Source organism: Canariomyces notabilis (assembly GCF_033297395.1).
Source record: "Canariomyces notabilis strain CBS 508.74 unplaced genomic scaffold N656scaffold_20, whole genome shotgun sequence".
Lineage (NCBI taxonomy): Eukaryota > Fungi > Ascomycota > Sordariomycetes > Sordariales > Chaetomiaceae > Canariomyces > Canariomyces notabilis.
The window spans coordinates 488,567-513,392 of NW_027041842.1; the positions used below are offsets into that span (position 1 = coordinate 488,567).

General features: G+C 55.3%; 12 protein-coding genes across 12 annotated transcripts; 7 read left to right on the forward strand and 5 right to left on the reverse strand.

Annotated features, from left to right (window-relative positions):
• Positions 1 to 222: 222 nt before the first annotated feature.
• On the forward strand, positions 223 to 1,975 carry N656DRAFT_770388 (P-loop containing nucleoside triphosphate hydrolase protein; the record flags this gene model as incomplete). Its single annotated transcript, XM_064813772.1, has 4 exons — positions 223 to 225; positions 257 to 1,252; positions 1,329 to 1,538; positions 1,595 to 1,975. The coding sequence occupies 4 exons, from the start codon at positions 223 to 225 to the stop codon at positions 1,973 to 1,975; spliced, it is 1,590 nt and encodes a 529-aa protein (XP_064667934.1).
• A 79-nt stretch (positions 1,976 to 2,054) lies between these two features.
• On the reverse strand, positions 2,055 to 4,298 carry N656DRAFT_757900 (uncharacterized protein; the record flags this gene model as incomplete). Its single annotated transcript, XM_064813163.1, has 5 exons — positions 2,055 to 2,712; positions 2,760 to 3,786; positions 3,847 to 3,948; positions 4,003 to 4,031; positions 4,087 to 4,298. 5 exons carry the CDS (start codon positions 4,296 to 4,298, stop codon positions 2,055 to 2,057), a joined length of 2,028 nt encoding a protein of 675 aa, XP_064667935.1.
• Positions 4,299 to 4,831: 533 nt separating this feature from the next.
• On the forward strand, positions 4,832 to 5,808 carry N656DRAFT_782008 (uncharacterized protein). Its single transcript, XM_064815680.1, has 3 exons — positions 4,832 to 5,044; positions 5,097 to 5,500; positions 5,549 to 5,808. Exons 2-3 carry the CDS (start codon positions 5,128 to 5,130, stop codon positions 5,635 to 5,637), a joined length of 462 nt encoding a protein of 153 aa, XP_064667936.1. The 5' UTR covers positions 4,832 to 5,044; positions 5,097 to 5,127; the 3' UTR covers positions 5,638 to 5,808.
• N656DRAFT_791262 (uncharacterized protein) lies at positions 5,778 to 7,673 on the reverse strand (the record flags this gene model as incomplete). Its single annotated transcript, XM_064816959.1, has 3 exons — positions 5,778 to 6,528; positions 6,599 to 6,701; positions 7,508 to 7,673. The coding sequence occupies 3 exons, from the start codon at positions 7,671 to 7,673 to the stop codon at positions 5,778 to 5,780; spliced, it is 1,020 nt and encodes a 339-aa protein (XP_064667937.1).
• A 519-nt stretch (positions 7,674 to 8,192) lies between these two features.
• N656DRAFT_291599 (uncharacterized protein) lies at positions 8,193 to 9,532 on the reverse strand. Its single transcript, XM_064809147.1, has 3 exons — positions 9,091 to 9,532; positions 8,564 to 9,023; positions 8,193 to 8,500 (listed from the first exon to the last, which is right to left on the reverse strand). The coding sequence occupies exons 1-3, from the start codon at positions 9,378 to 9,380 to the stop codon at positions 8,234 to 8,236; spliced, it is 1,017 nt and encodes a 338-aa protein (XP_064667938.1). The 5' UTR covers positions 9,381 to 9,532; the 3' UTR covers positions 8,193 to 8,233.
• Positions 9,533 to 11,351: 1,819 nt separating this feature from the next.
• Positions 11,352 to 12,489, forward strand: N656DRAFT_714197 (lytic polysaccharide monooxygenase; the record flags this gene model as incomplete). The annotated part of the gene is made up of 5 exons (XM_064811948.1): positions 11,352 to 11,418; positions 11,494 to 11,551; positions 11,624 to 12,017; positions 12,109 to 12,298; positions 12,392 to 12,489. The coding sequence occupies 5 exons, from the start codon at positions 11,352 to 11,354 to the stop codon at positions 12,487 to 12,489; spliced, it is 807 nt and encodes a 268-aa protein (XP_064667939.1).
• A 1,072-nt stretch (positions 12,490 to 13,561) lies between these two features.
• On the forward strand, positions 13,562 to 14,892 carry N656DRAFT_782011 (uncharacterized protein). The gene is made up of 4 exons (XM_064815681.1): positions 13,562 to 13,863; positions 13,932 to 14,210; positions 14,268 to 14,498; positions 14,559 to 14,892. Exons 1-4 carry the CDS (start codon positions 13,668 to 13,670, stop codon positions 14,630 to 14,632), a joined length of 780 nt encoding a protein of 259 aa, XP_064667940.1. The 5' UTR covers positions 13,562 to 13,667; the 3' UTR covers positions 14,633 to 14,892.
• A 160-nt stretch (positions 14,893 to 15,052) lies between these two features.
• On the forward strand, positions 15,053 to 16,354 carry N656DRAFT_838565 (uncharacterized protein; the record flags this gene model as incomplete). The annotated part of the gene is made up of 2 exons (XM_064818869.1): positions 15,053 to 15,322; positions 15,434 to 16,354. 2 exons carry the CDS (start codon positions 15,053 to 15,055, stop codon positions 16,352 to 16,354), a joined length of 1,191 nt encoding a protein of 396 aa, XP_064667941.1.
• Positions 16,355 to 17,602: 1,248 nt separating this feature from the next.
• Positions 17,603 to 18,818, forward strand: N656DRAFT_714268 (uncharacterized protein; the record flags this gene model as incomplete). The annotated part of the gene is made up of 3 exons (XM_064811952.1): positions 17,603 to 17,837; positions 17,898 to 17,968; positions 18,036 to 18,818. 3 exons carry the CDS (start codon positions 17,603 to 17,605, stop codon positions 18,816 to 18,818), a joined length of 1,089 nt encoding a protein of 362 aa, XP_064667942.1.
• A 776-nt stretch (positions 18,819 to 19,594) lies between these two features.
• Positions 19,595 to 20,344, forward strand: N656DRAFT_714261 (NAD(P)-binding protein; the record flags this gene model as incomplete). Its single annotated transcript, XM_064811950.1, has 1 exon — positions 19,595 to 20,344. The coding sequence occupies one exon, from the start codon at positions 19,595 to 19,597 to the stop codon at positions 20,342 to 20,344; it is 750 nt and encodes a 249-aa protein (XP_064667943.1).
• A 417-nt stretch (positions 20,345 to 20,761) lies between these two features.
• Positions 20,762 to 22,139, reverse strand: N656DRAFT_800261 (carbohydrate-binding module family 1 protein; the record flags this gene model as incomplete). The annotated part of the gene is made up of 3 exons (XM_064817987.1): positions 20,762 to 21,254; positions 21,315 to 21,735; positions 21,806 to 22,139. 3 exons carry the CDS (start codon positions 22,137 to 22,139, stop codon positions 20,762 to 20,764), a joined length of 1,248 nt encoding a protein of 415 aa, XP_064667944.1.
• A 1,195-nt stretch (positions 22,140 to 23,334) lies between these two features.
• On the reverse strand, positions 23,335 to 24,740 carry N656DRAFT_292227 (uncharacterized protein). Its single transcript, XM_064809149.1, has 4 exons — positions 24,571 to 24,740; positions 24,244 to 24,398; positions 23,717 to 24,099; positions 23,335 to 23,656 (listed from the first exon to the last, which is right to left on the reverse strand). The coding sequence occupies exons 2-4, from the start codon at positions 24,282 to 24,284 to the stop codon at positions 23,547 to 23,549; spliced, it is 534 nt and encodes a 177-aa protein (XP_064667945.1). The 5' UTR covers positions 24,285 to 24,398; positions 24,571 to 24,740; the 3' UTR covers positions 23,335 to 23,546.
• Between the last annotated feature and the right edge of the window lie 86 nt (positions 24,741 to 24,826).

Sequence of the window (24,826 nt, forward strand, 5' to 3'; positions counted from 1 at the left end):
AGCTTTATGTTACAGCTCACAGCTCTCAGGAAAACACAGTCCTTTATCTCCAATTCCAGTTCCAACATATCAGACTTGTAGTGTTTCTTTCAAATGACTGCCCGGAGTGATGGAGTGAGAGGCACTTACTTTCCACTTCATGTAGCAATATCTAGTTCCCAAAGTGCAGCATAGATGGAATGTAAGTAAGGCGTTCAAACCGTTAACGGTGACGTAGTAGTAATGGTGAGTGAGGTTACATCCGTCTGCGGCACAGCCCGACTCCCGGCTCCCCGGAGCTGGAGCCTGGAGACCCCGCACACATGCCGCGCGTCCTCCGATCCTCCGACTCCGAAACAACTTCAACTTCAAGTTCCCAGCCATCCCGTCCGAGACTCTGATCCACAACACTCCATCACCACCGGGACAACCCCCGGGATCATCAACCATCATGGCCTCCTTCCACTCCCACTCCACCGACCCCACCGCGAAGCAGTTCTTCCACCACTCCACCGCCAAACGCGTCAACACCGACGCGGTCATCGCCAAGTCCCTGAAAGCCCAATACCCCAACCACCAGCTGACCATCGCCTCCAACATCGACCTCCTCGCCTACGCCGCCGCAGGCCACGCAACCGTGCGCTCACTCGACATCGACTCAGACCATGACCATGACCATGACCACCCCTCCTCCCTAGTCTGGAAAGCCTACATCCCCCCCTCCCGCCGTCTCGACAACAGCCCGGGGACCCTCATCTCCCAAGTCCAATTCGGCAAGTTCCAGTACACATGGCAATCCCACTCCTTCCTCATCTACATAGTCGACGGGCGAGACGGGACCCAACCCTGGCCACAAATCCGCAACAGCTACATCCTCAGCCCTCACCACACCTCCGACTCCAACTCCCCCTCACAAGCCGCCGAGGCCCTGATCATAGCCGCAGGAGCCTGGTTCAACTCGCTGCACGACGAGATCTGGCTGTGGGACAACGGCGGGTGGCGGAAGAGCCGGGAGCTGTACCAGAGCATTACCAAAGCCTCATGGGACGCGGTGATTCTCGACGAGGGGATGAAGAAGGCCATTATTGATGACCATTTGTCATTCTTTGACTCAAGAGAGACGTATGATAGGTTGGGCGTGCCGTGGAAGCGGGGGATCATCTACCACGGCCCGCCGGGGAATGGCAAGACCATTTCCATCAAGGCTATGATGCATACCTTGTACGCGAGGAAGGATCCCGTGCCGGCGCTTTATGTCCGGAATTTCAGTTCGGTGAGTTTTGCATGGGATTTATTATCGTATTGATGCCAGGTAGTTCCTTCGTACTTACTCCTCGTGATGACGGTAGTACGCCGGTCCCGAATACGCCATCAGCCAGATCTTCCTCAAAGCACGGCAGGTTGCGCCATGCTACCTCATCTTCGAGGATCTAGACTCCCTCGTGACCGATTACGTGCGGAGCTACTTCCTCAACGAGATCGACGGGCTCAAGAACAACGACGGCATCTTTATTGTCGGCAGTACCAACCATCTGGACCGTCTGGACCCGGGCATCGCGGTGAGTGCAGGAGCGGTACCTGTCTGAGCTGAAGAGAGGCTGACTGAGACACTCAGAAACGCCCCTCCCGGTTTGACAGGAAGTATTACTTCCCAGACCCAAACCTAGAACAGCGAGTCGCCTACTGCCATTTCTGGCAGCGCAAGCTGGCCGACAACAAGGACCTACCGTTCCCTGATAAGCTATGCAAGGCAATTGCTGAGATCACGGACGGCTTTAGTTTCGCTTACATCCAGGAAGCATTTGTTGCCGCCTTACTCGCCATTGCCAGAGACGCAAAAGGATTGAATTCCAGGTCCCATGACGAGCAGGATTGGGTAGAAGTCTTGGATGAGGATGACGATCTGGACGAGCTGATCCTGTGGAGAGAGATCAAGAAACAAGTGGCAATCCTGCGGGAAGGGATGGAGAAAAAGCCAGAGGCAGTCTCCTCTTGAGAGGTGGCTAGTACGCATTGAACAGTATTGGCTGTATTAGTTCTATTGTGTCTTCAAGTGTTAATGCAATATGTCTGGTCTAGCCATCAGACCTTCTATGACTGCTGGAGTCGGAAGTCTCGCGCCGCCGTGATGATTGGCGCGTCGAGTCCCTGGGAGTGTGCGGCCCAACCAACTCCAGTTCAGCCTTCAGCTCGTCCAGGGGATCCAGCTTCTCGAGCGTGTCGATCACATCGGGCGGCGGCTCGGCGCTAAATACAGCCTGTATGTCTCTGTGGGGAGACAAGCTGGGGAATTTGAGGTAGCGCCAAAATTTTAGTCTTCGTGTCTTCGACCCCTTGGCCCACAACTGGCGGCGCTCCCACAGGCTGATGAGCAAAAGCACCGGTGCGTTGATGAAGCGAATCGCGGCCACGTTGATGTGGTGGAATGCTGCCGGACCGACCACGAGCTTTAACGGTAGCAGGATAAGTAGGGCGAGCATGTTGAAGGGCGGTGGATACGAAAAGATGGCGTCGCTCTTGACACCTTGGAAGGTGAGCACAGCGCGGCGGAACTGAATCTCAGCGGCTTCGTTGGAGATGATTTTGGAAAATGTATTGGTCAACATGGCGACCAAGATGGTCAGGAACAGCGTGTTGCCGAGAAAGGCAAACGTGATCATCAGCATCGGGCCGAGAATCAGGTGGAAGTCGGCCGCACGCTCGATGCCAGTGCCGTCCAGGCCGAACCAGATCCTGCAACGCATCAGTCAATGTCCTCGCACTGTTGAGTCGAAACATACCACAGCAGCCACTTGGTAATGGTAGCCCAGGTAACGCCCACATTGAGGTCGCCGCTTGTTCGTGCCAGCAACAGCAAGGCCATGACAAATCCGGCGAAGCACCAGATGGCGATGAAGGTCAGCCGCGTAAAGTCGCGCATCATGGCGTGTAACGCAATGAAGACAATGTTGTCGGGCATGAGCGTGAAAGCAATGCGTGTGAGCAGCACGGGGGCAGCGGTGCAGAGCGCAGGGAGGGCGTAGAAGGGGTCGTCGGCGAGGAGCAGCTCGACGCTGCGTATGAGACCATAGGTGGCGTAGATGACGACAAACGTCACATCAAGAAAAGACCAGAGGTTCTGGACATGGACTTCCCAGCCGTGCTCGACCACGGCGGCAAACTGCTCGAGGACCCAGCCCAACGTAAACACATTGAAGAGCGTCTCGTAGATGCGCACGCCCGACATGTCGCCGCCGAAACCGTAGTGCGCCACCGTCAGCATGTAGAGCACTAAAAGTATGGCGAAATGCACCAGCTCGATGATATTCCGCAGCTGAGGGACGATCAGTCGGCGGTGGTTGAGGAGGGCGGCACGGCGGGGTTCGTACAGCGACACCGGGTGATATCTGTAGTGGTCCGGGAGGAAGTCGACAAACGATAGCGGAGTGTAGACCACCACTCCCTTGTACACGGCGTCCACGACGAGCTGGCAGGCCGGCGACTTGATGAGCATCTTGCTCTCCGAGATGATGGCAAGCTCAAGAGCCGTCAACTTGCGCTCGTGGCCGCCGCGTTCCTGGATCGCCCATCGCGGCCGGCGAGAGCGCACAGGCTCAGGCGCTGTGTCGCAAGGGTCGAACCCCGAGACTAAGATGTTGGCGAGTAACAGCAGTCCAGGGCGTCCGGGGTGGTCTTCGTGGAAGCGGCGTAAGAGACGGGTGGCGAGCAACTCGCAGAGAAGTGCGCGGGATTCGTTGATGCCTTTGTGGAAGGCCTCGTTCGACCGGGGCCGCAGGAATTGGACGCGATTGGCAACGAGACAGTAGACTGTGGTGTGGATATGTAGACGTAAGCTTCTTGTTCGGAGTACATTGAAAGGGCACCGACCTAGAGCCGGATCTCCCGGGTTGTAAAGGCGGTCGACAAGCGGGCGGACAAGCAGGCGGTCCATATGGGGAGCTCGAAGCTCATCGAGAGTATACGTATCGTCTGGACTTGGTAAGTGCGGTGTACATACAGAGGCGTTCTGACAACAGCACTTACCGATCGCTGCAACGAGCAAACGACGGATCCTGCGACGGTCAGTTTCCGGCTCCTTGCAATGGTGACAGGCCGCATGAAACCCACCTATGCATCGTCACGTAGACTGACATGGCATTCCCCGACCCGGCGAGGGGAAACGAGCCCACATGGTTCCCATCTTGGTCGAGCCGCCGAAGCGGGAAGAGCGGGACTGCTGTGTCGTTCTCATCGGCATGCGGGTTTAATGCTGTCTCGGGGTCGTTCTCGTCGAGGTCAAACGAAGATCGAGGGCTGCTGCCGACGGACTCCACGCCCATGGCGCTGCTATTGCTGTAATCGGGGGTCAAGAGGCATCGGCGAGTCCGGCGGACGAGCTGGTGTTAAGGTATCACGCAACCTGGAATGTGGTTGGGAGCCGGCCGCGGCATGGAAGATGAAGATGTCAGATAGCAAACCCCTGGGGAAATAATTGGGCCCAATCAACACGCCTCACGTAATTTCGCGTCTCGGGCAGCTTGGCAAACCCTGATGGGGGCCAAATAAGTTGAGGCCCATCTTGGCTCGAGGTAAGGCGAGGTCGGCCGATGTTGCTGGCAACGTTTCTCGGGCGATGCGAAGGTTTGAGATGGGGAAGTCGGCAAGCGCAAAGTTCAGATGGCAGGCTCTTGTCGTTTAATAATTCGCTTCTGATCGGACGGAAACAGCATTCGTTGGTGGTGGTCAACTAAATTAAGGGTCCTGCCTGATTCGGCTGTGTGGGGTTGCTCTTGCGTGTAATGAAATCGTAACATACCGTATTTGGGTTGCACTAATACATACAACCCTGATGTTGATGGACACTCCGCCCGCGCATCAGACCTGCATCCTTCCCCTGGGCGTGGCACAGCGGTGAAGCAGATGGCAGAAAGTCTGTTCTGACGACCCTCTCAACCCCCATTCTCAGTATTCCTTACATATCGGGTTATTAGGTACACTACATACAGCACCATGGTGGCATACAATAACACCTGGAAGAACAAACTCTGGCTGGGGTGGTTTGTTCTGCAACTGCCCATCACCCTCTGTACGTCTCAGCGTCTACGCCTGATAGCAACAGCGAAGCTAATTTACATCAGTCATCGACCTGCTCGAGCTCGTCTGGCCGGCATGGATGTACGAGCCGGCGGGTGCGCCGCTGCACTCTTTCACACCGTCAAAACGGGGTTCATTGAGACGTACAACGACCCAATCGTGCAGTGGACGCCCGAGAGCGCCTCAGGCCACGACAGCTGGATGGGGCTCTTCCTCTGGCTTGAGCTTCTCTATCTCTTGCCCATGGCACTGTACGGGGTCTACCGCCTGGGAGTGCAGCGCCGCGGGACCTCGGGCGCTGATGAGCTGCTGTTCCTCGTGTATTTCGCCGAGCTGGCCTTTACGACGCTGGTGTGCCTCTTTGACAGCTTCTACTGGGATAACAGCGTGTATACGTCCGAGTTGAAGTGGTCGATCCGCCAGCTTTATGCGCCGTGGATCATCGTTCGTAAGTAACTGCCATACCAGAATCTAGACGCCGTCTGACCGGACGCAGCATCAATCGGAGTCATTGATATGGCTACTCGGATCCTGGGCCGCATCAGGGTGGCCGATGCTCTCCTGGAAGCCAGGAAGTCGCAGTAGCTGCAAATTCAAGTTGCCGCAACAGTCTCAATCTGTTAGTCTCGGCATCAAACTGTAGTGGCCTCACTTGCTTCCTTGTTGAGTTGCCGCCATGGGATGGTCGACTCGAATTCGCTTGTACCATAATGCGCCTACCTAGGCTAATCAATTGCCCTCTTCTGGTATCCCCAACCATTGCCCACGCCGTTCAACCCATATCCCATGGGCGTAGCGCCGCCGAGGCCCCTTCCCCGAAGCCTCCTCGGCAAAACCGTCCCGTAGAAATAAACCGCAGAGACCACCACGCCGGCGCCGAACGAAACCAAACAGTAAAACACGGTGCTAGCGTATACATGTCCGCCCATTCCGGACCATTCCACCTTGCCTCCAACCTTTGGTAGCGCCGGCGTCGGGAACCACCTCACGCTGAAGCTGAGGGGCAGCGGATCACCAATAATGAGCCGCCTTGTTGCGCCTCCTTCCATGTGTGTGAGCGGGCTCGTACTGTAGGCGGTCGCGCTGTCAAGCACGCCGCTGTCGTGGGGGTGGATGTGATGTTTTCGTGTGCTGTGCAGGAGCACGTTGAGGTGGGTGCTGATGTGCATGTGGCTCATCTGCAGCGTGCCGGCAAGGGCAAACACGAGTGGAATATATTCTTGCTCGGGCAGCGGTTCCCCGACCACCTTGACGTGCGGCGCGGGGCGCGCGGGTAGACGGCATGAGAGCGGCGCATCGCTGTGGATATAGAATTCGAGGAGGTGGAAGAATGGGTCGCTGACTATGGGGATGGTGCAGTTGACCTCGTCTTCGATGCCGTAGTAGAACTCTAGTGGCTTGCCGGTCTCGTTGCAGACGGGGAAGGGGATCCATTGGATCTCGTGCTCGGGATTCTCGATGTGTTCGCCCGTTTCGCTGTGTGGTGCACGGTCAGCCATGTCAGCCACGGCAATGGCGGAAGTGTTGCAGGTGATGCTCGACTCACGAGCTCCGGTTCATGCACTCGACGCGGATGGGAGCGCCGTAGTGGTAAGAGGGCAGCGAATTCTCATGATGGCCTTCGGCAAGTGCCCGCGTCACCAGTGCCGCTGCAACCAACCCAAATAGCGGGAGTTGGATTGAGAAGCGGGGGAACATCGCGCCAGACACTCTGGGGTGGATTCCCTTTTGCTTTCGATGGGCTAAGATACACCGCGCATCTTGCGCATCGTTCGGGGAATTGGCCACAGTTGATGTTGTGGCTTCGTCGCAAGGACTGGATCCGAATCATTCAGGTCCGAGTGTGGTATGAAACAGCGAAGTTGCATGCGCTGCTTAGTCATTGACCCTAACCCTCCATTCGAACGGGTGCAGCTTCCACTGCGTTGATCAAACAACTTCATTGTCGCTGTGTCTCAACCTGCTGGTGGGTAAACGGTTTTATTCGGACGAAGCAATTGGTATTCGGTGGTGTTTGCCGGATGCTGCCTGGCCGTTGCTGTCATACAAAACATCATAGATGAAGTCCCTCCGCCGCAAACCAGACCAGAAAACTATGACCCGACCTTCCCAACACCTCGAAACTCCCGATGCGTTATCCTACCCCGGCATGCTCAAATGCTTCTACAGCCACCCATAACATAGCACCGCGGTCATCTCTCGGCTATGTTCCGTGCTTCTGCCCTGCCCCGCCCGGCATATATCTAGGGTAGAGCCTCGTAGCCGGAGCCGCGCTGGTACGCAGAGCGATTCGAAAACAGGTAGTAGACAATCATGCCGATAACGGGGAAGAGGAAGACGACGAGACACCAGATCAGCTTGTGGGAGGGCGGCCGGGTGGACTTCAAAACCTCGACTAGGATATGTTAGCTTCCAGGCTCGACGAAGATAGCAAGGGACAGGGCTCCAAGCTTACCAAAAACAATGATATCCAGGATCAGAACGACCAGTCCAAGCAGACCGCCACCGGTGCCATATTGCCAGCTATTGTCGAGCGCATCGGCCTGGATAGGAGCGCCCAGGCCAAGGGTTGCCAGACAGAGCTGGAGGATGAGGGTTGACAGAAGAGTGTCGTGGATCATTGTGTTTTGCTTATTGGGATCTTTGGAATTACAAGGCGTCCGGGATACAGCGTGGTAGAATCGCTGAGGGTTTGCTAGAGATTTATGAAAGAGATGTTTACTGCAGTTGCTTCGTCCCAGCAGATGACCAGGAAAGGTGACGTCATGCACTAATGACGCAACGCAAAACTCGTCGGCACGGTTAGCCTTCAAACAAGGCCTGCTTGATAGTATCGCTTCTTATTCGCCTACAAATCTGCATGTTGCACGAATCAACGTGGCTTTTGAGACGAAGCTACCTCTCGGTATGCAAGGCAATGCACATCAAGGTGCCTTAGGTAAACCACCATGTCTGGTTGGGTCAGAGACGCAGAATCTGGGGGAGGACGGATCGGCGGATCCCACTGAGCCGACTTTCCAGCTTCCATCAACCCAAGTCCCGGGAGCAACATTAATTCTAAGGTGGACATCATACTTATACTTCGTTAGACAGGAATAAATACATCCGGCGCCATCAGCTCTATGTCTCGAAATACCCCTCCGAGTTCACTCCCAATGCAGTGCTTTCTGCTGAGCTCCCTCTAGCAGAAAGAAGACTGAACGGTGCAGTCTGGTACGCTGGACTCCGGATTATCGATCCGATTGGACCACAATTCGTGACGGAGGATTGCAACGAGGAGACCAAAAACTGCCGCCGTGGTCCAGGAGCCGAATACCGGACCCAGAATATTCTGAGCTTGGATCTCCTCAGAGGTCCAGTTCGGAACGATACACCTGATCTCTAGGGCGAATACAAAGGTCCATCGGAAGAGCCAAATGACGGAAGCGGACAGGAAGAGGGCGGGGATCTGCGGGAGACAGAGTATCAGCATCGGTCAAGATATGCGCGAAACGAAGGGAGAAGCGCTCACCTTGCCGACTTTCAGATGAGGGTTCTTCTTGAACTTCCGCCATAAAGCGATTGCCGCTATCACGAGTCCAATGGCCGATTTGAACAACGCAAGCAACAACAAACGTGGCAGCCATTGCCAGGCGGGTTTAGCCGTCTGATCCATCCTGGCGTGGTGAATCTTCACTGCGTAGTAGACAAGGGCGACGATGTGGAAGAGGCTGGCGACGTAGATTCCAATAAGCCGCGACTCCTTCCACCACTTCTCCCTCCCATAATACGCCAAGTACACAAGGGCAAGAACAACGAGATCGAGGGCCCAAGTAAGGCAAATGTCGGCCCCTGTGCCGAGCAGCCATGATGTGAGGCCTGTGTACCTCGAGACGTTGCTGAGCTTTATCCATATGCCATGGGTACCCCGATATGGGGCCGAGGCTCTGGCAATCTCGATGCCGGGCAGCACAATGGCAAGTGCGATCGATCTGCCGGTGTACACACGGGTCAGCACGTTAACTAATGCCACACTGGGAGAATAAAGTCAACACTAACATAGCGAAGACGGGTAGTGTTGCGTTGACGAGAACATGGGCGAACTTGACAACCTGCACGTGGTACGGCCCTGTGCGACGCCGGCGCAAGCTGATGAACCAGATGACTGGAACAGACAGAAGAGTGGCGCCGTAGAGCGCAGCATAGGCGATCCATCCCAACTCTGGCGCGCGGGTGTACATGATCGTAGTCAAAGTTACCCCCCTTTGGCTGGTCCAGTGAAAACGGGGATCCGTTTGGGAACTTAAACCTAAACTACCTTGGGTGGTTTGAGGTTGTGTGATGGGCATCTGCCCAAGAGAAGGGGTTCATACCTTATATTCCATATAGACATTCTGGGTGTCCCGACAGCTCGGGACGCCAAGTGCGTGGCTGACACGCCGGCCTCCCATCTCTCTGGTTGGGCGCTTTAGGTAGACATATCACCTAATTTTGTTGGTACTGTCTCTGAAGGCTGAGCATCGGTCGAGTCGATTCGCTTAGACCAGAGACGTTACACTGATTCGTGATTGCTATCTGTGCAGGCGCAGGAACTGGCAAGGCGTGCCTCGAGGCACTCTCTCAGTCTGCCCGGCCTACGAAGCATGAAATGTCTCTGTTTTGCTCGTTAGTAGAGGCGATGTAAACTGTGGAATGTATCCAAACTGCCTGACTATACTCTTGATTGAAGGCGGGCGCTTTGGTCGTTAGAGCCAGGTTTTCGAAGGCCTCTGACGCGCGTGTAAAGAATTGTCATGGAGAGTGTCGTGCCTGCATGTGATTGATGGCCGAGACCCGGGATTCGAGAGATCGAGATCGAAATCGAGAACATGTGAGTCGCATCTGATGATACTAAACCAAAGAAGGGAAAGGTTGGTGGAACAAAGAACAAACAATCCGCCTGTCAATCAACTTCCTCTCAGAACACCTTACCATCAGGCATCAGCATGGTCCAAAGTGACAATGTCGCTGGGCGCTCTCAACATGCACCGAGTTTGCAAATGCGCACACAAGTCAACCGCAATGATTCAGTGGCGAATCTGGATTAAGCAGTCCAATAGCTGAGGCCTCCTGAATGTAGGCGGCGCAATGGTTCCACTAGAATTGAAGCTGCTCCCGGCCTTAGCAGTCCGGGGCTCGAGGGCATCGACCATGATCATCTAGAGCGCCAGGCTCTATGCATGTCAACCCCCAAAACCATGACGCCCAGTTTCGCCAACCTGCCGCCCGATGCGCTCTCGCTTATCCTACGCCAGTTCGCCTAGACTGCACCAAGGAGCACGCCTACGAGTCACCATATGGCTACTTCCGCTGCTCGGGGTCAGACTCTGAGGAGAGACAGGACCCGAGGAGCCGTCCTTGTACTCGCGCGACTACCGCATGACGCTCTACTCCATGTGCCTGATCTCAAGGCGATTCCGCTCTGTCGCCCAGTCCATCCTGTGCCATGAGTTTATGCCAGGAGCCCAGGATACGGCGATGTGTGGCGGTCGTCCAGCTTCTCGTGGACGGCTGGCTTGCCGCGTTCGTGCGCACCCTCCTGGCCCGCCCCGACTTGACTGCCCTCGTCGAGCGCATCTCGGTTCACGTCCGCGAGCGCCAGCTGGCCCGGTAGGTGTGCAGCCCTTCTTGTCGGCAAGAGTCCTGCAGTGGTCGACCGAGACAAGGTTCTTGGCAGAATCCTCGAGACTAAACGAAAACCTCGTGAAGTTGGATACTCGTCTCAATCCGAGACATATAGGCCCGCTGGTTATGTCGTGAAGGCTGTGATTCGATGACAAATGCACCAGTCACCCGAAACGGAGAATCGTGTTGTTGGCGTTCGTGCCGGGGACATCGACCTTCGGCCGGAGTCATCTTACAGTGACTTTTGCGTCGGTGCCTCGATGCATGAACGAAAGAGGAAGTATCTTGCGAACGAATCCCACTGCTACTTGCCCCTCTTGAAGAACAGCACAGGTTGTATTGATATATATACCCGCCGCACGGCGGGTTTCATTTTCACAATTTCCTCCCACACATCCCCGTTGTCAGAGCGGCCGACGGACGGGCCCGGACGGAGTTGTTAGCTCCATGATCAGTGAATGTAGTCCAAAGGGCAGGCGGCATGTCCAAGTCCGCTATAACGGACGGAATAGATTGATTCGCAATAGTATTTTCCAGTCTGAGGCGCGAGGACAGTGCTATAAAGCCCGGGTGGGATCTCGGTGAGTGTTGGATGGGGGGTGACGATCCTTTCAAGCTAAAGTGCCTAGCACGCCTGTACAAGCCAGGCCGTCACGATGAAGTTGTCCTCATGCCTAGCGGCTGTTGTGGGCATTGGCCTCACCCCTGGCGCGGCCGCTCACCGTAGGTTCATGTTTGCAGCTGCTCATGTCGCTGCTAGCAGATTCATGTCTAACCTGTTATTTCCCCTTTGACCAGAGGTCCACGGGATCCTCATCGTCAACGGCACCGCAAGCCCACCATGGAAATACGTCCGGTGAGCGTCCCAATAGCCTAATCCTCGCCCTCCGGACTGAAACGGAACTGAATACCTCTGACAAGATCATAGCGACGTATCCCAATTTTTGAACATGGAGCGACTCTCCCCCGCTGATGAATACCCCAAGACCATCCCACAAGGAACCTCGGACCTGAACAGCTCCAACATCACCTGCGGAAGAAGGGCGTTCGACTGGGCGGCCAAGACGGAGACGGCCGATGTGTTGGCTGGCTCCGAGGTGGGCTTCCGCGTTTCGTGGTCCCTCAACTGCACGAACCATTATGCTCCCGAATACGCCTGCGGGGTGAGCTACTTTTATCATGACGGCCCGGGGCAGATTTACCTGTCCCGGGCTCCCAACGACGACCTGGAGAGCTACGAAGGAGGAGACGGCGACTGGTTCAAGATTGCCTACGCAGGTCCGGCCTCCAACAGCACGTGGACGCTTCGTGGCACGCCCGATGTGAGTTCTTTTTCTATGTACCCTCAGCTATGATGCGAAGAAAGATCATAAGAAAGTCGAGCTGATGACAGGGCAATACTAATGTTTCCAGTGGAACTTTACCATCCCCGCGACCACGCCGCCGGGCAAGTATCTGATGCGCATTGAGCAGTTCTGGCCTACCGGCACCGACCACAGCCAGTGGTTCATCAACTGCGCCCACATCAACATCATCGGCCCGGGCGGAGGCACTCCAACGGGATTTGCCAAGTTCCCGGGCACTTATCAGCCCGGCGACCCGGGTAAGCGGATATTCTCTATATATATCCTTTATCACGGCTAGTATTGAGTGACGGTACTGACCTTGTTCTTCCGTTCTATTTCCTTACATGTAGGTTTCAATTACTTGCCTCGCGGCATATATGGGGGGCTGGAGGATGAGATGAGACTTCTGGACTATCGGCCGCCTGGCCCGGAGCTGTGGACTGGTTGAAATTGAAATGAGTCCAGTGTCCCCGGTGTGCCCCTGGTTTGGTCTAGATTGAGTCGAAGAACTAAGGGGTGCCTAGCAGGGAGAGGGGGGGTCTTTGACCGTACAGGGAACATTACCATCCCCCCTAACATTTGTAGTCCGGCACTAGCAAGTACCTACCTATCATTATATGAACATTAGGACTCCGGCTAAGGAAACATTTTGACACCGGCTAGGTACCATAATGTTGTCATTACAGTTCAATTTGCTAGTGCCAGACTGCAATGCCATGAGACAGACCGTACAGTCAGAGACCCCCCCTTCCAGTCCTCTACTAGGTGGTGTCCGCTGGTATTAGATATGTGAGGTCCTACCCCTGACTAGCAGCGCTTTTGGATGTGCCTACATAGTCTAGTGAAATGTACTAACGGGATACTTGGTGATGAACCAAGATACTGGACTCGAACACAGTCAGCAGCCGGGCGCCTTGTCCACTAAGCCTTGACTCACGTTGATTAGTCGTCGCCCTAACCGAGGGCTCCTTTCCCGTCTCTACTGGTCCCGGTCTGGGCCGGTACGTGATTCTTGCATGCACCCCAGATTCTCGTTCCGCAGACTCACCCGAGTTCCGATATCATCCAGGAAATTCCCCGGCAAATTCGAGCCCCCCCGGATTTACACGCACCTGTGTTATTGGACCAAATCACCAAACCGGCCAGCGAGCAAATTTCTGCAATTAACATCACCCGGGGGCAATGCCGGCCGTGCTGCTCTTGGCAGGTCCGGCCCCCTCTGGCTAAACGAGCCGGAACCTTGTGGGACACTCTGACGATCTTGATCCGCCAACCGGGTGGTAGAGCGTGGTGTTTTGCCGGCTACCGCTCGCGTCTTCTCTACACGGCATGTATAAGAGCTTGTTTAAACATCATCAGTTCGAATCTGGCCAGCCAACGAGAGCCATTTGTTCTAGCCCACGGGCTGTGAGGGCGACGTCAGCTCCGGGAAATTGAGAATGGCTCGGCACACTCCGAGATCGCTGACGGGAGGTTGGATGGTTCTGTCCCCAGGGGGTCTGGACTCGGCTGCTGCTGGTTGCTATTTTAAGGGGCGCAGATCCCTCGCACCTCTTCCTTTGGCCGGTCTTCTGTACTCTGAACTCTGAAGTCGGGTCAAGTATTGTTGCTTATACAGCTGTCAAGATGAAGTCGGCCTATCTGCTTGGTGTTTTGGCCTACGGCCTCCGTGTGAGAGCTGCGCACATCCCGGGACCCGCAGCTGATGTTGTTGCTAGACAGTTCGACTGGGGCAATGGCGATGACTGGCCCTGGGGCGGAGGCGGCGGAGGCGGAAGCGGAGGCGGAAGCAGCGCATGTGAATGGGAAGACCACTGCCTTGGTATGGCCTGCCCTCCCCCTTAGTTATTGACTGACTGTACCTGAGCTGACACGTTTGCAACTCTGCAGGCGATCCGTGCGAGACCGAGAATGACTGCGACGGTGACCTCATCTGCCGATCCGGCCGCTGCGCCAACCCAGGAGGCGCCCAGCCAACCAGCAGCCGACGTCCAACCGGTCGGCCGACCCCGACCCCGACCCGTCGACCAACCACATCGGCGAGGCCAACTCCGCCCAGGCCAACTTCGGTTATCAGGACCACCACCGTCTTCGTCACCGTCAGGCCGACGCCGACGCCCACGCGGCCCGCTCCGGATCCGACTTGCGAGTGGACTGGTCATTGCGCAGGTGCGTTCATTTTCAGGGGTTGACAGTTCGTAGGGGTATTGACCGGACGTCATTCAGGCGACCCATGCGAGACCGAGATCGACTGCGACGGCCAGCTGATTTGCATCGCGGGCGCATGTGGCGCGGCACCGGGCGGGGGCGCGCCGGTTCCCAGCACCACCCGCCGACCGTCGGTGCCTTTCCCTACGCGCCAGCCGACCAGCCGCCCCGCGAGCACCCGGACGACGGCCAGGCCCCCGACTAGCTCCCAGAGACCTTCTTGCGGCGACAGTCCGCTTGCGTGCCTCGGTGCGTGACCTGAATCAGATTTCGCGTGTGCTTGGGTTCGAGCGCTAATCGATTTTGCAGGGGTGAGCTGCCGGACGAATGCTGATTGTGGATTCGAATTGATCGTTTGCAGAGATGGCGTTTGCAGTCTTTGAGTAATTGCTGCTGCTGATGATGGTTGGCAGTTGCGAGTTGGGTTCATTTTGGCTTTCTTTCAGATAAAAATCACTTGTAGCAGTTTGGCACTCAAATCGGCCCTGTCTTGTTCGCTCAGGTGCTCCTTCCTAACTGAACTGGCAATCTGCCGTGGTCTTCCATCTCATCTTGCCGACGTAAACAAATCTCGAAAGGGGCCAATACGCACTGACGAGGAAAGTACTACCGGTACCCTGGCCTAAATTAGTACAGTACAGTGAATTTACAATACAGTAGTACCTTCCTTGTGGAAACTTCCTCTCAATTTATCTGCTTATAGCGTGACAACCGATCCTCTGTCAGCAAGCACCAACGTCTGGTGTTTACGCATCTCATCATCAAACTGCCTTCGCACCCCATCGACGGTAACTACAGTAATCATGCCGCCAGCGAGCCAAGATGGATTGCGCTGGACAGAGACGCTATTTCATACGGTGCCGGAGTGGACGCGGGACCCTTCGATTGCGGCGATTGAGAAGGTGTGCCGCCAGCAACTGAGCATCCCCCCGGAAGAAGCCTGCAACGTTACCTTCCACACATCCGGCATCTTCAACAAACTTTACTACGTCGACTGCACCAATAGGCACGGGCGTCCTCTGATAATACGCGTCTCTTTACCCGTCTACCCAGGCCAGAAGACACGCGCCGAGGTAGCTACTCTGCGGTGGGTACGTTACAACACGACGATTCCAGTCCCCGAGGTGTTCGGGTTCGACGACAGCAACGACAATCCCATCGGTTTTGAATGGATTCTGATGGAGCGAATGAACGGTATCCCGGCGCAGGCCCGATGGCGGGCCATGTCGATGGAGCAAAAGGTTGCATTCACAGAGCAGATGGCAAAATTCCAAGCCGAGTTGTCTGGGTTCGGCAAGGTAGAGTCCCTATTCAAAGGCATAGGGACGTTGGATTTCTGTGGAATCAGCGACACTGAAGATACGAGAGGAGTCGCTCCCGGTCTTCTTGTCGCCCACGAGTTCTTTATGGGCGACCGGCTTTATTACCATCTCCCGCGGGGTCCCTTCCGGTCCAGTCATGACTGGCTGAGCGCCCTACTGAACTTTATCCTACAACAGGAGAGCCATTTCCTCAAGCATCCGAAGGACGAAGACGAGAGACAGGGCGCTGAGGAGACGACGTATGTAGCGGGTAAGCTACTCGCTCTTGTTTCGAAGGTCTGTCCTCGGACCATGGAAGAGCCGGAGATGTCAGCACTCTACCACCAGGACCTCCATCTAGATAACATCCTGGTCAATGAACAAGGCGAGATCACAGCCGTCCTGGACTGGGAATGCGTCTCGGCATTGCCTCTCTGGATGTCAGCCAAACTCCCCAAGTTTCTCGAGGGGCCGACGCGAGAGGAAGAACCGCAGAGGGACAGATACAGCGATCGAGATCCGAAGTATGACGGGTCTCAGGTTCCCTATGGTTTGGAGAATAACGACAAGTGTGACCTGTACTATGAGCACATAATGGAGTATGAGGCAACGCAGCTACGGAAAGTTTACAAAGCGAGGTTGAAGGAGCTGTGGCCAGAGTGGCCGGTTGATGGACATGAGAGTAAGATTGACTTGTTTGAAGCAATCTCGCAGTGCGATGGGATATGGGGGGGGCGGGTGGGCAAATGGGCCGAACGCATAGAGAATGGCGACACGGTACGGTTTAATACAATAAACCCCTAGCTAGGTGCTGGTGGACTCGTTGGGACCGGCGGCTTTTGCATTTGCTTGGACTAAGAGAAGCAACTAGTACAATAGCCGCAGCAGTTCACCGCTTCACTACTTAAAAGACGCTTCCAACTTTCACGAGACTACCTAAAAACACCCGATGAGCATCATGACAGGGAGCTTATCATTTATGTACTGGCCGGAGCCGCCGGACTCGCCGGTGTCCGCGTTAGGCAGTGTCTCTCTCACCATCATGATGCGCATCTGCTCCATCCTATGTGTGAAGTCTAATGTAACATGTCGATGCCCACCCGACGTAGAAAACGGCGGTCCAAGCAGTCGGTACTTGAAATCGGGATGTGGAACCTGTCAAGCTCGACGATCACATCGATCTCGGACGCCGCCAAGACGCGGAACAAATCGTTAGCTTGCGGGACAAGTGTCCGTGCCCCTGTCATACAGTACAACAACACTGGTTTGTTTGTTAGCATGGAACTCACGACAGGGGTTCCGGTTCTAAAATTTCAACAAATTGCATCTCAACAGCCATAGGGAATGTTCCAACGCGAAAAAAAAGGTATCTAGCAATATTCGGGATGATCGCTTTATTTCTCCCTCTTGCCTATTCAAAGAGTCGCCGTGTTTCTGTCGAGATTTGAATTCTAAGGTTGACCCCTGTCCTCAAGTCAGGCGCTAGCGAACAAACCAGGGGTTATCACGGGCCGTGATCTTACCCTGGATGCGAGATGAGGAGCCCCGCACTTGACATGCAACGTCTTGCAGACGGGACAATTTGTTGAACTTTTGAAGGGCTGGGTGTGGGTGTGTGAGTGGTTATTAATACAATGAGTGAAGTCGCGACAAGCCTTGTCAAGCCTTTGCCAATCATATTGGCTCGCATGCAAACGCATTGACAGTGTGCTAGCCCATCATGGATTTATCTGCATCTCGGTGTAGAATCGCCTGTGTTGGTTTAAGGCATTTGCCTGAGGGACCACGCTCTCGGACGCGGACTGCCTCCCACATGGCAATTCAGCCTGAGTCGAATCTTCAAGTGTGCGAAACACCAGGGCAGATAAAACAGTCCCGCCGTCCCGAGCTTATGGGTTGCTCTTTCCTTGACCCTTGTGCTAGAGACGGGGTTTCCTCCCATTCTTGTTTTCCGGAGCGTATGACGCTAACCGCTGGAAATGTTGGTTACCCTGCCCTTGCCTGTTCAATTCTGAAGGATACCAATAACACAACACCAGGCTAACCGCGAAGATGGCGGACCCCAATGCGCCTCCCAACATCCCCCCAGAGCAAATTCCCGGTTACTACGATGACAGGTCCGGGCTGGTCATCTTTTGCGTTGTTTTTTGTCTCTTGTTCGCCACCGTGATGGTGGGTCTGCGCATATGGACGAGGAAGGTGATCATCAACAAGATGGGCGCCGACGACTGGGCTGCTATCATCGCGCTGGTGATAACTTGGGGCGAGGGCATCAGCATTGCAGTGGGTTCGTGACTTGCAATCACTTGTGTCTTGAACCTGTGACTAATTCAGGATTCATACTTAGGGATCGAGTATGGTCTCGGCCGACACATCTTTGCTGTTCAGCCACCTATTTTGATCCCGACTTATTGGAAGGTATTGCTGGCCTGGTTACTTTCAGTCTTGTCTTGCTCTCACTGACGGTGGCCCCCCTTTTCTCCAGACATTCTGGGTCACGTTGCTGCTCTACCACGCCGGGCTTTGCGCAGCCAAAATGACCTTCCTCCTCCAATACTACCGCATCTTTGCCCTGCAGCGCATGCGCGTCGTCTACATCATTGCCATCATCGTCGTCGGCGCCTGGAGTTTCGCGCAGGTCCTCATCGCTCTGCTCATCTGCCGCCCCATCCAGGGGCTCTGGGACAAGACCATCGCAGCCGACTGCATGCCCAACGCCCCGCAAATCTACGTCAACGCCGGCGGCAACATCGTCACTGACGTGGCCATCTTCCTCTTGCCGCTGCCGGCCATCAAGCACCTGAGCCTGCAAAAACGGCAGAAATTCATGCTCCTCGGCATCTTCTCTCTGGGGTTCTTCACCGTCGCCATCTCGGTCATCCGCATCAAGTTCCTCGATATCGGCGGAGACGTCACCTGGCAACACGTCGAGTCATCGGGCTGGTCCATCGGCGAGCTGGCCTCCGCCCTGACCTGCTCCAGCCTGCCGACGCTGCGGCCCTTCATCTCCAAGTACTTCCCCTCGCTGGGTCTGACTTCCAGCGCGACGGGTAGTACGACAAGCTACCTCCCCAACACGATCGGTGGTTCGGGTGGTCGTGCTTTGCAGATGATGGGCTCCAATAAGAGCGCTTCTTCCAAGTTGAGGCCGGCCGGCAAGAAGAGGGGTAGCGCCGACTCCTTTGCCGATAAAATGGATTATGAGCTTCATATGCACGTGCCCTCTGCCGGCAGGGGCCACAGTACTGACGACAATACTTGTGAGTAATCCGTCTTCTTTCCTTTTTAATTGATCTGTTTGTCTAGGTCTGACACCTAATGATGACCCGGCCTTTGCAGCCGTTGGTATTGCAGATGAGGAACGCCTCCTGGGTCTGGGGACGACGACGAGGACAAGGATACAGCGTTCAGATTCAGGCCCACAGTCAGCTCCGGGACCCGGCGGGGCGATTCAAGTGCAGAAGGCGGTTTACCAGACGAATACCATACGTCAGGATCGATGGTAGGTTGATGAGCTCGCCGCAGGATATTTGTTGAATAGCTGTAGCTTTGCTTACCTATGTACTGTGCTGCATGTGGGATCGGACTTGTACTTTTCTGGGAATGAAAACATCTGGTATGAAATGCTTCGATGAGGCCCTGGTAGTACCTAAGTTTTGAATCCGTTATTACCCATTGCCCCGTCTTACGGTCTTCGCAAGTTTTCGGCTGTTGGCCCGAAACTCCGTGTCGCCAAGGTAACCTAGGCAAGCAGTTCGAAGACTGTAGAAGCTAAACCCACCAATTATTAATGCTCATCACCATCTAGGATGGGACTACACGTACGTATACATACATGAGAGCGTCCCACTTACACCGGACTTATGATTGATGTGAGTCATGAACTCCGGAGTTAGGACGACTGGATGAAAACATGAGGCCGTGGGGAACTGTTAGCATGTATATAAGGACCTGTAGGCTTTTCCTTGGACGTGAATGATGAAACTTCACAGACACTCCGTGGCATAGGAACATCGTCTTCTTCCTAGAAAGGCCCAAGTCAACATGCCAGTCTACGCCATCACTGGTGCTCGCGCGGGCATCGGCCGTGAATACATCCGGCAACTCTCCCAGCACAAAGAAAACACAATCTTCGCCCTTGTCCGAAGCCTAGACAGCGACCTCTCACATCTCCTCACAATCCAACAAACCGCCCTCGGCGCGGTCCACATCCTAGAATGCGACGTCTCCTCTGAAGACTCCGTCGCCCGCCTCCCCGAGCGCATCAAGACAGCCTCAGCCTCATCCAACCCCAACATCAAGATCAACACCCTAATCAACAATGCCGCCGTGCTCCACTCTCGCGAAGAGACAAGCCTCAACCTATCCTCCACAGCCCTCGCCTCACACATAACCAGCAACGTACTCGGCCCGGCGAAAGTGCTGCAGGCACTGCTGTCGACGGGACTGCTAGCAGCCGACGCGCGCGTGGCGAACATCAGCTCGGGCATCGGCAGTTTGAGTCTGGTCGCGGATGGAAGGATCAACGCCGAGATCACGCCTTATAGTATCAGCAAAGCAGCGTTGAATATGTTGACGGTGCACCAGGCAAGGCAGCTGACTAGTGAGGAGGCGACCAAGGGGATGGTAGTTGTGGCGGTTGACCCGGGACATGTCAAGACTGAGATGGGCGGGCCGAATGCAGTGGTGGAGGTGCAGGATAGTGCGAGGGGGGTTTTGAGGACTTTGGATGGTCTGTCGGGGGAGGATAGTGGGGGGTTCTTTTTGTATACGGGAGAGAAGCTGCCTTGGTAAATTACCTAGGTAGCAGGTCGTCAATGAATGGATTGATGCGAATGAGGTGTATTCAATTGCTTGCGGGTTTTGAGATTGCTAGTGATTACACGGCCCACTGGCAGCGCACCCGGAGCATATACAAAGGGGTTTAACACTTACCAGCAGGGGGTCACCTAAGCATTCTAGCACAGAGAGATCAAGTTACAGGTTGGTCTCACTCAATGACTTGAGAGTTCTCAATAACAATAGCAATGTTGTGATACGAATGTGTACTTATCAAGGTATATACGATAAAAGTGAATTAGATACAAGAACCAAAACCCCTTTTCTCAATCTCACCGCTTCCAGCCAGCAAATATGACCGGATACACCTTCCCGGACAGGCTTCGATAGGTACCTGAGGCACCTACCTCTGGCTAGGTCTCCATCCACCCCTTACAAGCACTGCCAATACCAGTCATTAAGCTTCTGGCACGTCCAGGGGCTCTGGCACCTCGTCGGGCCCGTCCATCCATTACCACCGCACTGGCCCCAGCGAGTCTGCTCGGGGCCGCCGGCAGAGCTAGTCGACGTGGGCCTGGCCGAGGTAGTAGTGGTCGTAACCGGCGGCGTAGTAATAGTCGTAAAGGTGCTGGTCGAGGACGACACGGGAGGGTTGCCGGTGGCCTTGGCAGCAAGGACGGACGAGACGGAGGTCCATGCGGGCTTCTTGTTGAAGTTGGAGTCGTAGATGAGGGCGGCGCCCGTGCCGGGGAAGGTCTGGGGGATCCAGCTGTACTTGTCGGTGAAGCCCCAGACGGTGACGCCGACGCAGCCGGCCACGTCAAGGCACGAGCCGACGACGTTGGCATAGTCGTTGCCCTGGGTGGCGAGGGCGGAGGATGATGCAGGGAGGGAGGAGTGCCGGATGTCGAGTTCCGTGTACGCCCTAAGCCGCACATGTCAGTTCCTCTTGTCTAGCCTACAGTGAGGCATTGGAAACACTTACACCTCAACACCAAGAGCAGTGAATCGTCTCAGAACGGTGGCCAAGTTGCTGCGAGACGGGGTGCTGCCGACGATGAGATGGGCCTGGAGGCCAACGCCGTCAATGGGGGCACCAGCCGCCTGGACGATCTTGACCAGCTCGACGGCCCTGTCGGTCTTGGCCTGGTTGTACTCGAGGTTGTAGTCGTTGTAGTACAGCTTGGCAGCGGGGTCGGCCCTCTTGGCCGCGTTGAAGGCAATGGCGAAGTAATCCGTCTGGAAGGTGTTGTAGAACGGGCTGGGCCGCCAGGTGCCGTCGTCATTGATGGCCTCGTTGACCACATCCCAGGCGTAGCACTGGCCCTTGTAATGGCCCATCACGTTGGAGATGTGAGTCTCGATGACGGACTGCAGGGTTTGCCGGGTCCAGGAGCCCGAGTTGACTATCAGCGGTTAGTAAATTTCAGATGCTTATTGTAAGGTAATCAACAAGGACACGCGGTTGCCACTCACCCCAGTTGGGCAGCTGGCTGTACCACACCAGCGTGTGGCATCTCATGCCCTGGCCGTTCCTTCTGGCCGTGTTCGCCGTGATGTCACCTTGCGTGTAGGTGAATTGTCCGCGAGAAGGCTCCGTGGCATCCCACTTCTGGCCGTTCTCGGGCACGAGCTGGCCGAACATGCTCTTGTCGCTAAGAATGGCGGCATACTGGGAGTCGCTGTTGATGGAACCTTCGCCGAGGGCTGTACCGAAGTATTTGAGGCCGGCCCGGACAGCAAGGTCGTTGAGCTGTGCGTTGACAGCGGCAGGCGCAAGAAGCGCGGCCAGGAAAGCTGTGCTGTACATCTTGACAGTGGCCCAACAGTGACGATGGTGTTGAGGTTATCGGACTGTGCAAACCACGGTGGGATATGTCTGGTGATGGTTCGTCTTATATGTACTTGTATGGCCACAGGGTGCCTTTCCTCAGTTTCCTGGGTCCACCGCACGATGCCCCTGTTCGGCTTGCGGGTTCGTCATCCCCACCACCCACGAAAAGCATCCATTCGTCCTTAGAAGTCACTGCAGTGTAGCAGTCAAGGACGTGTTATGCGCACCAAACACGCACGTCATTCGCCTGGTAAACATGGTAAACGGCGTAGAACTTGATGGAATCCGGCTTGGCAGGACCGCCAAAGCCGACGGGCCTATGCTCGAGGAGGTGAAGTCGGGTCCGTCGTTCGTCCTCGACGGCGAAGTAGCCCAGTTTTCTTCGGAGAGCCTCCTACGCGGTGCAAATCGGGAAGCCAAGGCGACGCTAAACGGGTTCCTAACCCGGCTGCTGGTGCCCTTCCAGATCCACCCAGCCGCGCTAGCGAGCCCCTTAATCCCGGCCGTCCTAGGGCTGGACCACATCCCATGTTTTCCATTTAGCCTGATATTGATCAATGCTACAGTCCGCTCTCCTCCCCATGGGCCATGCCCCTTACTTGGTAGCATCGGAGATTGGAGGCTCTCGCATACCGGAATGTGGCCACTCGCAAAGACGTGGAATTATATCATGCATGAGGAGTGTACCTGTCTCGGAAGATTTGTAGGGGATCGTGAAAATACTGTCTGGTCTTCAACTGGATGTTGGGTTGAAATCCTGGTTCGGAGTCTGACCCGTACTGGCTATCCGTGACGACGTCGACCGCGACTCAAGAATCTACCTGGGCACCTAGAACGTGAAGTTAGAACATGACTCCTCCAGCTGTCTGCTATTACGTACCTGAGTTAGTTATAGAGCCCACCTCCTGCGGCATCCCTAGCAGTAGACCCTGACTTGACCGGCAAATCTCATCGGCATCAGCTTGACGGCTGGAGTCCGTGGCGCCCATCATTGTTGTGCGGCCTAACAGCCAAATGATTGTTCCCACACTTTACAGAGTCAACTAATCGTCTCTAGGAAGCGGCAACTGGTCATGACAAACGATGACACAGAAGCAAACAAGATCCAGCACGGAGTTCCCTTCATTTCCCAACTGAACCCCCGAGGCGGATGCACCTCTTGTCAGAAACAACCCAGGTATCCCGCTTGCCTTCCAAGATGAGAGGGAAAGAGTAAAATACCCTTTTCTCAACTTCCAGAAGACACACCGAACCCATCAAACCGAAGCCTCAATCCAACTCCTCTCGTTAAAAATAAAGCATCGCGGTCAAGTCGCAAACCCAACACGACACGGTTATCAACTGGGTATCCACGGTAGTCCACGGTACCCCGCATGAACCCCACTACCACAGCCGCATCGGCAGCGCCACCCTCCGGGCCGCGGCATTAACGCTAACCGGCCCGGTGGACGCAGGCCCGGAGCCCGCAGTGGACCCAGTGCCCGTGACAGAACCTATACCAGAATTAACCGACACGTCAACAGATCTGCTTGTGCTACCACTGCTCCACGTACTTTGCTCCCCAAACGACATAGAAGTAGCAGCAGTAGTAGTACCAGACCCGGTCGCGGCACCACTTGAAATTGCAGTAGAAGTGGTAGTAGCAGTAGCAGCAAACTCACATTCACCCCCTTCACCAGCAGCAGCCGTAACGACCGTGTACACAGGCTTGCACCCGGTCAGGGCCGAACAGCCCTCTTCGCAGGGGTACCCGCGGTAGATGGTGGGAGGCGACGCCGGGCAGGTGCCGCAACCCGCAGTGATGGTCACGGACGCCACGCACTGTATCGTCATGCACGTCGAGCAGACGTGTGTCGTCGACACCACGGCGGGGCATCCGGACACTGACTCGATTGTTGGCGTTGCTGTGATGCCTTGGCTGAGTGACGGGGCGGCTCTGGGATTTGGGTTAGGATATGGGTTTTGCGGTTAGTGGGGTCCCGGGGTTGTAGAGGGTTCACGGAGGTTTGTTGAATGAGGGTTGGGAGCAGCCAGGCTAGCTGAGTGTGGATGAGGGGGTGGGTGCCCGCATGGAACTTACAGCGCTAGAGATGTCGCTAGAACGTTGAGGAGGAGATGCATGATGACTTGAGGTACCACGGCGTGCGTGGTGTACGTCTGGTGCAAGTAAGGAATCCTCGCCAGAGAGGAATTCAACAGGGAAATCGAATAATGTGCCGCGACCAGGAATAAAAACTAATCAATTGATTAGGCGTAAGTAAAGCTTTCTTGGTTGGTGATGGCTTCAGGTTGTTCTAACTTGCGATGCAGACGCAGGTGACTTCGCCAACATTGAGCCGGTGTGTAAGAGGAAAGAACAGCTGGTCAGGGGCTTGCATTGGGATAAGTTACGTCATGCGCAACGCACCAGCTCAATCAATCAATCCGTCGGCAGCTGGTCGGCAGTTCAGATTTGTCGATCCAAACTGCTGGCAACGGCGCGGGGTAAAGTACCACGGTCTGTGAGTGAAGAACGCAGGTGTTGGAGAGGACTCGATTCGGCGGTTGAATGAGGTTTGTTCATGCAGTGAGCTGCGTGCCTGTCTGCCCATAAATACAGTGGTTCCACTCGTTTTTTTGCTCCTTCCTCACGTAACGTACGCCACAGATTGCCATGCACTTCC